This window comes from Myripristis murdjan, chromosome 8, assembly GCF_902150065.1.
Source record: "Myripristis murdjan chromosome 8, fMyrMur1.1, whole genome shotgun sequence".
Classification (NCBI taxonomy): Eukaryota; Metazoa; Chordata; class Actinopteri; order Holocentriformes; family Holocentridae; genus Myripristis; species Myripristis murdjan.
This window is the reverse complement of record NC_043987.1, coordinates 27,137,923-27,153,032: the sequence shown is the minus strand read 5'-3', so window position 1 is coordinate 27,153,032 and position 15,110 is coordinate 27,137,923. Positions and strand designations below refer to the sequence as shown.

Genomic DNA, 15,110 nt, shown 5'->3' with positions numbered 1-15,110 from the left:
CGCCCGGGACTGGGACAAGGAACTAACCGCCTTGATTCAGCCTCTTAAGGAATCCACTTCCCCTCCAGTCTGAAAAACAGTGTGAGTGTATATTAACTTAGGCTGTAATATACAGATAATAAATAATAAATAAACAGTTAAGGTGCTGAGTGATGGATAATAAATAAACAGTTAAGGTGCTGAGTGATGGATAATAAATACACAGTTAAGGTGCTGGGTGATGTACAATAAGTACAAAAACAAATGCTGCTAAAGGAAAATAATATCTTGCTCCGTATGTGTACAGCTGTCTATTGTACCACAGAATAAATAACACACACCAAAATCAATACAGTAAATATAGGACTAGTATTAAAAGTTGCCCACATATTGCAGTATGGACTGCAAAAAGAAAGAGTTAAAACACACACACACACACACACACACACACACACACACACACACACACACACAAACAACCAACAACAGCTCTAACTGTTGCTTCATTCTTGTGGTGAGATAATTATCTTTGAAAACTTCCCTGCACTCCAAAGAGACTACACTTGATAAGCACGAGGAAATTTTTTTTTTTTTTTTTGAGAAGGCATATCTTAGGCTACCACAAGCACCGTAAGCAGGGGTCCTTACAGTGGCTCCTATAATACAAGCCATGCTGGCGGCACAGCTGTCCTGTTTCCGCCTGGTGTTAAAGCGTCCGAGGTAAGAGGAGCTGAACTTTATTCTTGTTTGTTAAATATGACAGATTCAATGCTGGAGGAATGCTAGGATGTTATGACAGGATATGATGTTAATAAAAACGCAGTGGAGTTGAATTGCCACACAGTTACTCTAGAGGTATTTGTATCACCTCACGCCAGGAAGCGATCTCTGTGACCAGCCAAACTCCATTCATAAAATTAACAAGTCGAAGTTTCCTTGCTTATTAACAAACTTTATCCTCTTCACAGAGCTTATGTAAAAGACTTTAAACAATCATTAAAGATCGCATTTCAAGTCGGCATTGATCCAATCCACCAGGCATCACTTATTTCAACAGGATTTGAACATTTGGTTGTGAGTTACGTGGTGCTGAGGTTGTTCGCCCGCCGGCGTGCACCGGGCCGGGCGGCGCTTCGCACAAAGGGAGCAGCGTTCCAATCCAATCCAATCCACTTTATTTATATAGCACAATTTAACAAACACAAGGTTTCCAAAGTGCTGCACAGCAAGATAAAACACCACAAAATAACACAACAAGAGCAGAATAAAAAGGTAAACACAGTAGGATAACACAATAAAATAAGATCAATTAAAATAAAATCAGATAAAGTAAGTAATAATAATGATAATAATAATAATAAAATAATAAAACAGAATAGGATAGAATAAATAAAATATATAAAAATATTAAAATAAAATAATAAATTAAAAATAAAATAATACAATTATAATTTTAATAGAATAAAATAATGTAAAATGCAAAAAAAAAAAACATGCATACAAAAAATCATAAAATCCTAAATCCTACATGGCATCAAAAGCTAAAGAAAAGAAGTGGGTTTTAAAGAGCATATTGCAGGTTAAATTTTTTACAAAATTTATACGTAACATTGTGTGAAAATGACCATGTGAAAGGTTAATGCAGGATTTCATATGTTTTACAAGATATTAGGGCACGTATTCAGAGGAAAAAGTGGCCGTTTTGAGCAAAGCTCCAAAAAACGCTCTTTTTTTCAACATCGCGTCATATGACGTAACAAGAGGGAGTCGGTCTCCTCAGCTCTGCTCCGGCTCAGTGCGCAGTAGTGAGTCTGAGCGGTCTTGGTCTAATGAGTTGGTCTGTTTTCAGTAGTTTTACATAGCATTTATTTATCATCATCATGGTAAATTATTGTGTTTGTGCTAGCTGCACAAACTCCAACCTGTCAAGACGTCGACTCCGCCGTTTTCGAGGAGAGAAACTCAGTGCGACCATAAATGACAGCAAAACACAGTAGACGCTCACACTGAGCTTAAATGAAACAGGTTCACATAAATTAGATAAATAACATTTTTAAAAAAACAGGCCCTATTGCGTTTTGTTGTCATTTATGATTGAGCTGAGTTTCTCTCCTCTCCTCTGTTTGACCGCGGGCAGAGCTGAGCGCTCCGTGTGTCTCCACGGAGCGAAGCAGAGCAGAGACAGTGAACCGGGTTGGGTTGACAACAACTACACTCGTTACTGTACTGTAAAGGGCTGCTCACACAGGGCAGTCACATTACCTAAAGCGATCGCCCCGGGAATGCACGTCATCACGTTGAAATACGACAACAGGCATGGTCCGATATCATCATAAATCGATATAGTTCAAATACATTCATCATGTCTTCCTTTTAGCTAAAAGACGTTTTTGTTTCTCTTAATCAGACATGGGATGTTTATTTACCTTGACAGTTTCGGGGGTAACTTCCTCCTTCAGAAAGCGTCCGACTGACAGCCGGAGCAGCACCTGTCAGATCCGGCAGACCGGGTGCCGCGGACCGGGGGAGCGCGGTGCCGGAGCGGCATGTCAGCTGGCTGCTACTTTAAACCGGGTGGTGGCGCACACCGGCCGGCCCACCTGATGGCAGCCGGCACCGCGCACACCCGGTCAGGTCTGCCGGATCTGACAGGTGCGCGGCGCACACAGACTGCCATAACAACTTTTGTTTATACACGGCTGCAGCAGCACGACAGCGACAGACGACAAGGCGGGGGCTTTAAAATCAGTTTATCGTTTATCAGGAAGCTGTTTATCTCTCTCCTGCGGTACCGGTAAAGCGCTATACGACGCAGTGTGGAGTTACAGGATGCAGTGCGAAATACGACTGATAGAAGCTCATTAGTTTCCGTTATGGGTAAGTATCAATACTCCTGCTGGTATTAGACGATCATTACTAGTTATAGCCTGATACGTGATAGCAAACTTTACAGTGTTGTGATGTGAACACAGTGTTAGATAACGCTTGCTAACGTTCATAGATAAATGCGTATATATACGAATCTACAAGCTAACCCAGGTCACTGACCAACACACCTGCCCAGTCCTCCGCTGGTTCTCCTCGCAGCACAGCTGAATCTCTCTGTCCGTTATTTCTTCTGACCCTGGTCTGTTCCTGGTCTCTTTGACGCCTAACAGGCTCGTAATAATAAGGCTGTGGTCCGTCATATTGATATGAATACACATTCACAGCCTCTTCAGTGTCACAACTAGCATTAAGATCCATTATATTCCTATTGTTCAAATTGACCGCACTCCCTCTTCCTACGTCACTTCCGGTTTAGCTTTTTCAGATGCGGAAGTAAAATTCTGCCACAAAAACAACTCCAGAGGTCACTGTAGAATATATATATGCATATTTCAATGAAAATTCAGTTCCCACATCATTTTCCTACACATTGATTCACTGGGGTCTCCAACCTGCAATATGCTCTTTAAGAAGGGTTTTAACATGAGATAGTGAGGAGGCCTGCCTAATGTGCAGCGGCAATCGATTGACTAATTATGAACATGGTGGAGGTTTCAAGTTAATTATAGTAAAGGCTATGCTGAATCACTTGTACGGCTTTAACTTATGACATCTATAAGGACTAGCTGATGAGTCTTATCGTAAGAGATGAGCTTTATGTCGTTTAGCCATGCAACACTAAACAACCAGATTTCTGAATGGAGTCTGGCCTGATGCTCTCTGAGAACAACCAACAGAAATTGTGTCCGTGTAAACATCAAATTTAAAATGAGACCAACTTACATCAACTTTTGCATGATTCCCAAACTGTTAAAGCAGCGACTGAGATGGTTTTATGACAGTTTGTGTGTGTGACATGGCGGGGCCTAGTTACATGTGGTGGGCCCACATGGTAGCATGCTAGCTAACTGGCTAACTAGCTCCAGATTCACAAACCAGCACCAGGCCAATGTTTAGGATCTACCTTTATTTATGAATTGGTAATCAGCTGTGTAAACCCTGATCAAGGAGCAGAAAATGATCTCCCCCTAGTGTTTTGGTTTGTATTTGGTGTTGCATATTGCATTATGCAGTAAATCTATATCATATGGATTTGTATTGGTTTGGAAAGCTGGATATTGTTTTCTTGTGGAGGTTTATATTTCACCCTGGCTTCATCAAGCAGGCACAGATTGAGTTTACATCCACGTGTTCGACTGCTCACGTCTCCCCTGATGATTCGCACTGGGCTCTGAGTCCTTATGGTGACAAAAGTGCATCTCTGGCCCTGACAAGCCAGAGTCTCTGAGGAGAAAACATGAAGACATGCAGACGGTGTCATCTCTGTTTCATGTGGCGGTGCAATAACAAGGATGTTTTTTTTTTTTTCTTTTTTCCTTCTCTAGGTCATGGAGCAAGGGAAGTCGGCTTAGCTGGACCCCGGAGCAGGTTGGTCCTCAATTTGCACATCTTGTATTGTAGTTTTTTTGTAGTAGTACACATTCGTGGTGGTAAGAACAGTGATCTCTTGTGATGTGTTGCACTGGGCTCAGAGAATGCATGTTGACAGAAGTGCCTCTCTGCCCCTGACAAGGCAGAGCCTGAGGAGATTGACTGACTGACTGAAAATGGGATTAAAACCCAGTTTGGATGATCGTGCCGTTGATTTGATGTTTCCTTGTTTCTGTTGTCTTTACAGGAGCCGGACCGTCCTGCAGATGTCATCCTCTGTGAACCACATCAGGCTCATACCTTATTTTTTCTTACATTTTAATTCTATGTAGTCTTGTACCTGTGTTTGTCATATCAAATAAAATTGTTCCACTGAAACGACTTGTATAATCTGATGCTCTTATTCCAACATTACAGTAGATGAAGGGAATGTGCGTCTCATGCTTTGATGGATGATAATGGCTCAGACTCAGGAACCACTTGTTGGATGGATCGCCGTATCTGAGACAATAAATCTCTTGCAGTTGCTTAAATTATGCACAGTGACTCACCGCATCGTAATTCTTCCCCGACGGTTGTTCACAAATCTGGGGCTTTTTGGAGCACGTCAGTGGTTTGTGTAATTTACACTTGTACGGTCTGTGGCTTCACACAACTGCAGGTTTTTTTCAGCGAGGATTTGACGGCCGACAGATTGCCGAGATGTCCTGCGTTCTGTGCAAGGAGCTCACAAAACAATTACAGAATACGTAATGTGTGAGCGCTAGTCTTGCCGTAGGGTTAATTCATTTTTATTGCAATTACATGTCGGGCATTGGGTGACGCTGATGATGCAGTAGAAATGGATCATGTCTCATCACCGTGGCTGGAGCCGCACAGCTTTTATGTGACTAAATGATGTGTCGGTGTCTGGAAGAAAAGCTAAAGGGAGAAATGGAAGAGAGGTAGTGCTGAACAGCTGATCAGAAAATTACCCAAATCACAGGAGCTGCAATTATTTGATAAAGGTAAATATGTGACAAAACTGTAAATGAGGTACGGTGGTGCTGCAGAGATGTCCTGGTTGACAAATTGTGTTTTCCAGATGTAAAGAAACATGTTTGGTGCACACTGCAGCAAGAATCGGTTTGTGAAAATTCAAATTATAATATAAAAAATACTCTTACTATCATGAATCTCATGTTAAGCCCTAAAGGGGGGGGGGGGGGGGGGGGGGGGGGGGTAGTCCATTTCCTTTTAGATGAGAGAACATGTACAAGTTGACTTCAGGGCATCAACGTCATCATGAAAGTCCTGCTCCTGAGTCAGAGCAGCCACGCTGAGTTCAAGCTCAGATGTATGAATCACCTGTTGACTGGTGGCACACGGACACTGCATGTCCCGCAGCTTAAAGGGGCACTTCACAACAAAACGGCTCGTTTTGCTCAAATAAAATAGCAGCAAAATAGTAAAAAGTCTTGGGGGGGAAAAAAATGATTTCACTTGTGAGAGGCGATGTCATGCAGAGAACAGGCCTGGGAAGTGCTGACTACAACTCAGCTGATGACAGTGAAAATGATGTCTATATATGGTACATTTTTGGATAATTAGGTACTTTTGGGAAACAAATTGGAAGCCAGAACCGGAGCTTTCTGGCACTTGATGTTCTCTCCTGAATTGATCTTTGCTTGTTGGTGTATAAAAAAAATCTCATCTCTACGTTGCTTTGGATAAAAGCGTCTGCCAAATGTTTGCTGTAATTGTATTTGAAAGCATTTTAGGAATTTCGAGACAAATTGTGGATTAGATTACAACAAGAAGCTGTATAAAGCCTGCAGCACATCACAGGTGAAGCGCCTCTTTAAGGTCCAGTTTCATTGTCGTGAAAACAACCAAACTCTGAGAGACAAAAGGGCAACACATGACATAGAACTTTGTTTCTGTATCTTTATTATAATTCTAACAATTTATTATTTCATCTCTTAAAACATTTGAAATTCATATACGTTTATATGAATGTGCGTATATGTATATCACATATACATATATATTCTGTAAGTTACCTTTCATCAGTTCATATTTTCATTTTTTTTTTTTAAAAGATCTCTTAAAGGAAATGAGATGCTTTCTATAGAGTCAGACCGATTCCCTCGGGTCTGGCGTTTTCTCCCGACAGCCGCCGTGAGCCGTCACTCTCTGGCGCACAAACTTCACACGACGAGCGGAAACCAAAAGACTTCAGCAGAATTAGCGTGTCTGTCACCACATCGACTCGAGGGAAAGGCGGCGTTATCGTAGCAGCAACAACAGATGCGTTGGTGATTCCTTGCTCAGCCGAGGGTAAATGTGATGAATTGGCCCTATTTACACGAGCAAAAACGTGTTTTTCCCACATCAGGCGTATTTGGGAGAGCCGATGTAAACAAGCAGGGGGCCCGGCTCTGCATCGAGTTCAGATGTGAAGCCAGATTCTGTGTGTTCACCCTTCAAAAACATCCCTTTTTTTTAAATTTGATTTTGGCTAGAGCTCCCTTCAAAACTTGAGAGCAAAAATGTGAAAAGTCACAGCTTTTGCTAATGGGAATAGGGTCATTTGCATAATATGCTGGTAATAAACCATGAGCTATGAGCATACTGGCACATCTGAGCGACTGCAGAAAGTGCTTCATACAAACAGGAGGATGCAAATGATGTGGAAAAAAAAAAAACAAAAACAAAAAAACAGTGCAGGTCCTAATGCTGTCAGGTCAGTACAGTGGAAGGGGGGGTGGATGCAGAGAATGGGTCAAACTGTATAGAAAGCACAACAGTTAAATAATAAATACATTGTACCTTTTCATGTTAAACATTATTTGGAAGACAGAGATTCTTTAGAACTTTTGAGACTTTTTTTTTTTTTTTTTTTTTTTTTTTTTTTACATCTTAAACCATAATTAGGATGACCATTATTTTCATCGTCCTTATTGCTATTTCTCTTGCATTCAGATATAATCTCCTCTCCTTGACCACTGGCATAGCACGACTGCGGAAACAAATTCCCCTCGATGACCTTTCACTCGCTTGGATTTGTAGTTTGTGTGTCGGCGCACTGTAAGCAAAAATGATCTATGAAAACTATTATCTATTTGCAAAAATAGACTGAGAGTAGCAGGGCTGGTGTGGCTGCCCCGGCGTCAGAACACACACGTCTGATATGTGTTTCAGGACTCACAAAGTAGCAGGAGAGGTGAAGTGTTGTTCAAGGTAGAGAGGTCATGAAAGAGCCCTTATAATCGATCTCAGCAACAGCGAGAAAAGCAGGACTGAGGTTGTCATGTGGCGCGAAAGCCAATGAGAAAATAATCAAGATAAAATAATGCATTTCAAATCAGGATCACACAAAACCAATGGTGATTCTTTATGTGGAAAGATAGAGCAACAGGGACAGGGGGGTGGCTATTATCCAGAATAGATTAAATGATCTTTTAAAAGAACTGGGTGATAAAATAATGATAAAAAAAAGAGATGCATACTTTTAACAGTTGTGACATTTTCATCATGTGCACAATGTCAAGTGGCGACTACCGTTTTTAAGAGTGAGGGAATCTTATTTATAGGCCATACAAGTCAAAGTATAACATGGAGAAAATCAAAGAGTTTGATGAAAATGAATTAAAAAAAAAAAGAAAAAAATCACCTTTTTCTCCGCCGGCGTCAAATCAGAGTGGGAACCGAGGAGAAAGGAGCATGAGGTGACTCTAAGATGTGCTTCACATTAAGTTGCAATATTTCTTCGGGTCACACACAGTATAAGCAATGCAAAAGTGCACTGCACGAAATAATACGCATCTTTCAACTGAAAAACGCCCATATATAAATATATATATGTATATATATGTCTATCTATATAAGCACTGGTCTGTCAGTACACGATTATCTTCACTACACAGTCAGAAAATACTTTGACTGCACGAGAGCGCCGCCGCCGCCCCACGAGGCCGCGGCGGGCAGCTCTTATCGGAGGCAGTAATAACAGTAAGGACGATGATAGTAATGATAAATAGTAACAATAAATCTCTTCATATCAATATCAGTATTCCAGTATTCCCATTTAAAGTTTAAAAATTGTTGTAAGAACAATCATAGTATTAAAACTCGATATAAGCATTTCTCTCGGATCCCTTCCGCCGGGTGGCTGTTTTCCTCCTGGATTGGTCGAGAGAGGGCCACTTTTGTTTTGTTTTTTTGTTTTTTTTTTTGTTGTTTTTTTTGTTTTTTTGTTTTTAAAGGAGCAGGGGGGATTGGGTGGGAAAGAGCAAGAAATGGCAGTTTTTCCTCTTCCCCTCCCCTCTCCTTGTCAGTCTCTCTCCCTCGGACAGAACCCGCCGACGGTCGTGCGGCGGTGGCCTCGATGCTGAGGAAGTCTTTTCTCGGCAAACGAAATCCTCAGGGAGATTTTTTTTTTTTTCTTCACATTGTCATGTATCAACTGAAAGCACAGTCCGTCTCCTTTTGTACGAGTACATCTTGGGTCCAAACATATAGTGTGTGTATATATAAGGTGTCCCATAAATTCTAACACAAACACCTCTAAGTGTTTGTACGTGTGTGTGTGTGTGTATGCATGTGTGCGTGTCTATGTGTTTGTGTATGCATGCAAGCGTGTATGGTAGTAACATGTGTGTGCCTGTGTGTGCATATCAGTGTGTTTTTTAATTTTTTTTTTTTTTTATGTTGTTGGTCTGGGCACTTATTTATTTTTGCTACAAATTAGTGATACAGTGACCAGTCTGTATATATGTCGTTATAAGACTTATAAGATGATAAAGAGCTATAGAGAAATAGAATAATCCTGATCACTCACAGGACCTTCAGTGAGGACAGAGCCCTACCAAGTGGTGAGGTAAAAACAAGACAACCAATCAAAGCCAAGCATACAGCGAGCCTCCTGCGCCTGGACCGATCACAAGGTGAGGATGTGCAGGCTGAAGTCGCGAGGCGCCGCCTGTGCCTCCGTCAACGTCTCAGGATGTGGAAGCTGTCATGATAAACTTCAGACGAACCGGTCAGACAGACGAAGCCCGGCTCCCGCGGCTCGAACACACACTCGTCCCCATTCATCTCGATAATTCATCGTCAGCAACACTCAGGCAGATTGACAGACACAGTTTTAAAACGAGCGTCCACTCACACAGGATGGATGGATGGAGGGATGGATGGAGGGATGGATGGAGGGAGGGAGGGGGTGGGGTCGTTGTTGATTGCACTCTAAACACTGTGGCTGGGTTTCCACTCTTAAACCTGAACAGATCTGACCAACCCGCTGAGGGGCAAGAGGACGCTTCGATAAGAACACCTCGCTCCTGTCCGGCTCACCAACGACACAAACTGCTCAGATTGAAAAAAAAAAAAAAAAAATTAAAAAAAGGAAAAAAATAAAAGCTGATTGGCTTTTGATTGTTCCTCTCAAGTATTTGGTTATGTTTCGTCACTATTCTTTGCTCGTATTTCCTAATATCTGCTGCCTCAGCCGTTGCATTGTGGATCGGTGTGTGTGTGTGTGTGTGTGTGGCTGTGCATGCATGTGGAGATTGTATTTGTGTAAATCAGCCTGCGACAACTGGGGAGCGCCAGCCGGTGTCTTTATGGATCGTCAGCCCTTTTTCCGTCCCTGTGTTTCCCTCTCCCTTCGGGCCTTCACTCCCTCTCTCTGTGTGAAATCTGGTCCCCCCTCATTTGTCGTGTGAATCCACCGTGGGTAGCAGCAGTTGTGTCTTCCTCCCTCATTGACTCCGACCCCTCCGTCTCTCCCTCCCTTCGTCTTCGCGTTTGCAACCTCAGCTCCGGTTCCCGTCGTCCCTCCTCCGCTCGCTCCGTCCGTCCCGAGGTGAGAGGACAGAGATGGGGAACGGGCTGCTGGACAGCCTGGAGGACAGAGGGACAGACACAGGTCGTGTTCGACATTTGGCGCTTGGCCTGAGACAATGACAGATGCCATGGCAGAGATCTGACTCGGTCTTTCTGGGAAAACAAAGTCGTGGACAAACTTTGGAAAAAAATTGGACGTCACACACTTGAGTGACATTTTGTTTTTTTTTTGTTTGTTTTTTTTCATCTGCATGGAAGAAACGCAGGCGTGAAGATGAAACATTTCTAAATCCAAATTGAAAAAAAAAGTTATGTGTAACTTTTTAACACCTGTGAATAATTTCAGCATTAACTTTGGACATGCATATGATTACTATGAACAAATGAGAAGATTTTCATGCTCTCTTGGCCTCTAATCTGCATTTTACACCGTGTGTCAGTGGGTGAGTTTTGGTGGAAAATCTGCTGTGGTGCTTCATGGCACAAACAGAGGGGGGCGCTGTTCCTTTAATGCAAACCGAGCTAAAGCTTTCAGGACAGGGTCATATCAATAGACTGTGTTGTGCATTATCCTGTGAGGACAATATAGTCTGTTTTATTTTTTAAAGATTGATAAATACTGTTTTTCTCCACAGGGTTAAACCTAAAAGTGTCTATGTTATGTTCTACTTTTTGCACTACCACAGCATTGTTTGTCCTTGTACTTTTTGTACTGTTTTTGAAAGTGTTCTATGTCATTATGTCATTTTTGTCCTTTGCACAATGACCAAATCAATTTCCCACCTGTGGGATAGTAAAGTTAACCCTGACCTTGTTGTGGAAGGAGTAAACATGGAAAAAATGTAAAAGTGATTTATTGGTGATTTATCTTTTTCAGTGGAGCAAAGCAAGAGTGATGCCGAGGAGGAAGGACAGAGAGAGAGAGGAGTCAACGGCCTCGATCTTGAGAAACACTATCACTAAGAATAATGTTGGGTAGATGGTGCCAATCGTCTTCATTTGTTTATGGTAATTATAGCGAAGTATCACTATTAAGGTAGAATCATCAGCGTTTATGATGCCTTGAGCACAAAATGACCGTAAAATATCAGCAGGGGTGTGCAAGCAGTGTTGAGCAATAATAGTCACTTCACGGTTACGTCAAAACTTTCAAAATCGAGCGCCCAGCCTTTACGTTTTGATTTGGTAGAAATTCTGCACACCTCCGGGGATTACAGTCGTTCCTGCACGAGACGTTTGTGAGTACCTGAGCGGCTAAAGGTCTTATGTAGCTGAAGTTAATTAGAAGTAACTACAGACTGAACCGTTGGACATCTGGGTTGACCTATAAAGGAACATTTTACCACTTCTGTTGACATTTCAGAATGATGTTGACCGTAATTCCACCAGACTAGCTGACTAATCTTCTTGTGAAAGGCAATTTTACACTGCTCTCCAGAGGGAGATGCAGCTGCCTGATGTTGTAGTTCCACCGTTTGCCACTAGATGTCCCTGTAGAGTCCATATGACCAATTGTTCCTTTAAGCAGAAACTGAACCCCAAAATTGGCAAGAAAGCCTTCAAATATCTGGCCCCCGCTACTTGGAATACTCTACCTCTCAATATTTGTGTGTTGCTTCCACTCCATATATTCAAAAATGTGTTATTTTAGTTATTTACAACTTGTTTGCCAATGCTTCTGATTATAATTGAATTGTGACTCCCCAATCCTCATTCTATGTTTGTTATTGCGCTTTTTATTTAATCATTTCATTTAATTGGTTTAGGATAATCTAATCTGGTCTAATTTTATTTATTTTATTATTTTATTTATGCCTGATTTTATTTTCTTTGTTGAGGTTTTAGTTAAGTGTTGTCTTTGTCTTGTTTGTTTGTTCTTTGGATTGTGCTGCTTGTTACTGTTTCTTGCTTTTGTGTGGGACCCCCTTGGAAACGAGATGCTGCATCTCAAGGGGTTATCCCACGGTAAATAAAGAATTAATTAAAACCCAATTCCCGGTGAGGCCTGACCTCTAACGCTGAAAAGTAGGGTGCTGGATCTTTGGTGGAAGGCGATGTCACCGCTTTTAGAGCACAAGAGGTGAAGTCACCAAAAACTAGGTACGCTACTTTTCAACATTAGAGGTCAGGCTTCACCAAGAATTGGGTTCTAGGCTTTGATACTCTTTAATCTTTAATCGAAATGCTACCAGCACCTGTGTTGTGTTTGCAAAAACTCAAAATCTTACCAAGATTATTTGTCTTATTTCAAGTCAAAAATGTCTTATTTCAAGTCAAAATATCTCATTACACTTAAAATAAGACACAATCACCTCAGAAGTAACTTGCTTTTAGACAACTGTCTCTTGTTTCAAGTGAAAATTTGCTTGTTTCAAGTGAAAATTTGCTTGTTTCATTGGCAAAATTTGTTTCTTGTTTCTAGCTAATTTTCACTTATTTCAAGTGAATTTTCACTTTTTCCACTGGCAAATTTTGCCAATGGAACAAGCAAATTTTCACTTGTTTCAAGTGAATTTTCACTTGAAACAAGTGAAAATTGTCTAAGAACAATTTACTTCTGAGGTGATCATGTCTTATTTTAAGTGTAATGAGATATTTTGACTAGAAATAAGACATTTTTGACTTGAAATAAGACAAATAATCTTTTGAGATTTTGAGTTTTTGCAGCGTGTGCTCAAATCTCACTGGCTGTTCCTGCTCTCTGCTCAGATTTTAGTCACTGGCCAGCTAAGATGTACAAATCAAACATTTTTTTTCAAATAACTGCGATGGTCAATCCTGGATCAGGGGTCGAGAGATTCTGATTCATGAGCGCTCTTCATACTACAGATCTGTGCTGACTGCCTGATGCACGGTTGTTGTCTCAAGTCTTGAAAATGAGATGCGATGGCGAAGACTGTGGCTATAAAAAAAAAGTTGCGCGGTCTGTCCCCGGCCCTACCTGTCCATCACTCTCCTCAGGGCACGCTCGATGTTCATGCGGTGCCCCACGCGCGTCACCCCCAAATCCAGGTAGTCTTCCTTCGTGAGGGAGGGCAGGTGGGTGCCGTCGATCTCGTTGTCCAGGAAACGCTCCCGGTGCTCGCCCAGGTTAAGGTATCCCAGCCAATCAGCCACGTCGTACTTGGTCCAATAGGGCAGCGGCTTGGAGGCGAAGGGCTTGGTCGGGGACGGGGGCGGGAGATGGGGGTAACTCAGGCAGGGCGGCGGAGGGAGAGGATGCAGGGGCGGGGAAGAGGTCCCGGACAGGAAGTGAGTCGGAGAGAGGGAGCGAGAAACCACAAGGGTGGAGTTCGGAGGAGGAGGGGCGCCCGAGGGAGCAAACAGGGGAGGGGAAGGTGAGAAATAGGGGTCTCCCAGGGGGTTCCCGGGTGACGGAGGCGTGATGGAGCCTCGGAGGTCGTAGATGGCACTGTACAGGGGAGTGGTTGGGAGGAGAGGGAGAGAGGAGGGGCGTGGCGGTCCCGTCTTGGGCCTCTCTGACGGGGAAATGAGGGGGCTCGGCGCTCGTCTACGCTGGAGGATGTGGGACTCTGCCTTGCGGGACTCCCGGCTGGGGATGAACTGGAACTCCAGGGCTTTGGTCCGGTAGACGGGTCTGTGTTTGGGGGAGGTGGGGTAGGGGGAGTAGGATGTCGGGGACAGAGGGGAATGCGAACGTGGAGGCTGAGAGGCAGCTGACGGCTGGGGGGACGGGGATCGGCCCCAGTTGGGGTACTGGGAGGCCGGGGTGGGTGACGGGGACAGCGCAGGCTGGGACAGCGAGACCGGGGAAGGCGACTGGGAGCGAACTGAGGGGGGGCTGAGAGCTGAGGCCGAGTCTTCTGAAAACCTGAGGATGAGGAAAGAGGAGGAGACATGGTTATACACAAGATATGAAAGCTAGACAGAAAAGGGTCATGTGCACACACGTCAACAGAGATGATAATCAGTAATCAGTAATCATCAGTTTGTGTTCACTTACCAAAAAATCTCCATCCTAACAATTCATTTAGTCTCATATTCAGTGTTAAAACCTTGTTTTTCTTATAATAACTGAAAAAAAAATCAGGTAGGATGAGATAATCCCACTTGTTTTCAATGCAGTTTTACTTGTTTCGGGTATTTTCCCCCAAAATACAAATATATTCAAACAAGGCAGATCAAACCTAGAAAACTACACCGGATTCAAGAAAATTCTGGAAACAAGTTGATTTGCAACGGAAACAAGTGGGATGGTCTCGTCTCACTGGCAGACTTTTGCACTTGTTTTCAGGAAAAAAAAACAGGATTTCAAGACTGCACTGCAAAAACTCAAAATCTTACCAAGATTATTTGTCTTATTTCAAGTCAGAAATGTCTTCTTACTAGTCAAAATATCTCATTACACTTAAAATAAGACATGATGACCTCAGAAGTAACTTGTTTTTAGACAATTGTCTCTTGTTTCAAGTGAAAATTTGCTTGTTTCATTGGCAAAATTAGTTTCTTGTTTCTAGCTAATTTTCACTTATTTCAAGTGAATTTTCACTTTTTCCACTGGCAAAATTTGCCAATGAAACAAGCAAATTGTATAAAAACAATTTACTTCTGAGGTGATCATGACATTTTTGACTTGAAATAAGACAAATAATCTTGGTAAGATTTTGCGTTGTTGCAGTGTGAATAGGAGACTAAATGACTTGTTAAGATGGAGAACCACAAGGGGGGGGTGGGAAATGATTTTTATCCTGTTAACAACCACCAAAACTCTCAGAGATGTGCTGCGTTTAACACGGCCTCCTCTCCTCCTCCACTGTCACACAACAAGCCGTAAATACAAGCCGGTGTCAACGCTTTATGTTGGTCATGACAGAAAGTGAGACAAAGGAAGGAGTGTGGAAGTGGCTCGATTACCTGTTTCTGCT

At 42.5% G+C, this 15,110-nt stretch overlaps 2 protein-coding genes, 1 long non-coding RNA gene and 2 other non-coding genes across 5 annotated transcripts in view; 3 read left to right on the top strand and 2 right to left on the bottom strand.

Moving 5' to 3' along the window:
- The window catches only part of LOC115364326 (protein kinase C and casein kinase substrate in neurons protein 3), a 28,726-nt gene extending 24,937 nt beyond the window's left edge, over nt 1-3,789 (bottom strand). The window contains exon 1 of the mRNA XM_030058839.1: nt 3,751-3,789. The gene's annotated coding sequence lies outside the window, so the exon portion shown is untranslated. The remainder of the gene's footprint in view (nt 1-3,750) is intronic.
- On the top strand, nt 621-4,776 carry LOC115364327 (uncharacterized). The gene is made up of 3 exons (XR_003928654.1): nt 621-699; nt 4,353-4,395; nt 4,646-4,776. It is a non-coding gene; the product is annotated as an uncharacterized LOC115364327 (long non-coding RNA).
- On the top strand, nt 4,171-4,262 carry LOC115364522 (small nucleolar RNA SNORD88). Its single transcript, XR_003928698.1, has one exon. It is a non-coding gene; the product is annotated as a small nucleolar RNA SNORD88 (small nucleolar RNA).
- Nucleotides 4,469-4,558, top strand: LOC115364523 (small nucleolar RNA SNORD88). Its single transcript, XR_003928699.1, has one exon. It is a non-coding gene; the product is annotated as a small nucleolar RNA SNORD88 (small nucleolar RNA).
- Nucleotides 4,777-9,680: 4,904 nt separating the features above from the next.
- shank1 (SH3 and multiple ankyrin repeat domains 1) overlaps nt 9,681-15,110 on the bottom strand; it is a 74,630-nt gene continuing 69,200 nt past the window's right edge. The window contains exons 26-28 of the mRNA XM_030058144.1: nt 15,100-15,105; nt 13,166-14,056; nt 9,681-10,281 (exon numbers count right to left, since the gene is read on the bottom strand). Of these exons, the coding sequence (XP_029914004.1) occupies nt 10,194-10,281; nt 13,166-14,056; nt 15,100-15,105 (985 nt within the window). The 3' untranslated portion in view covers nt 9,681-10,193. The remainder of the gene's footprint in view (nt 10,282-13,165; nt 14,057-15,099; nt 15,106-15,110) is intronic.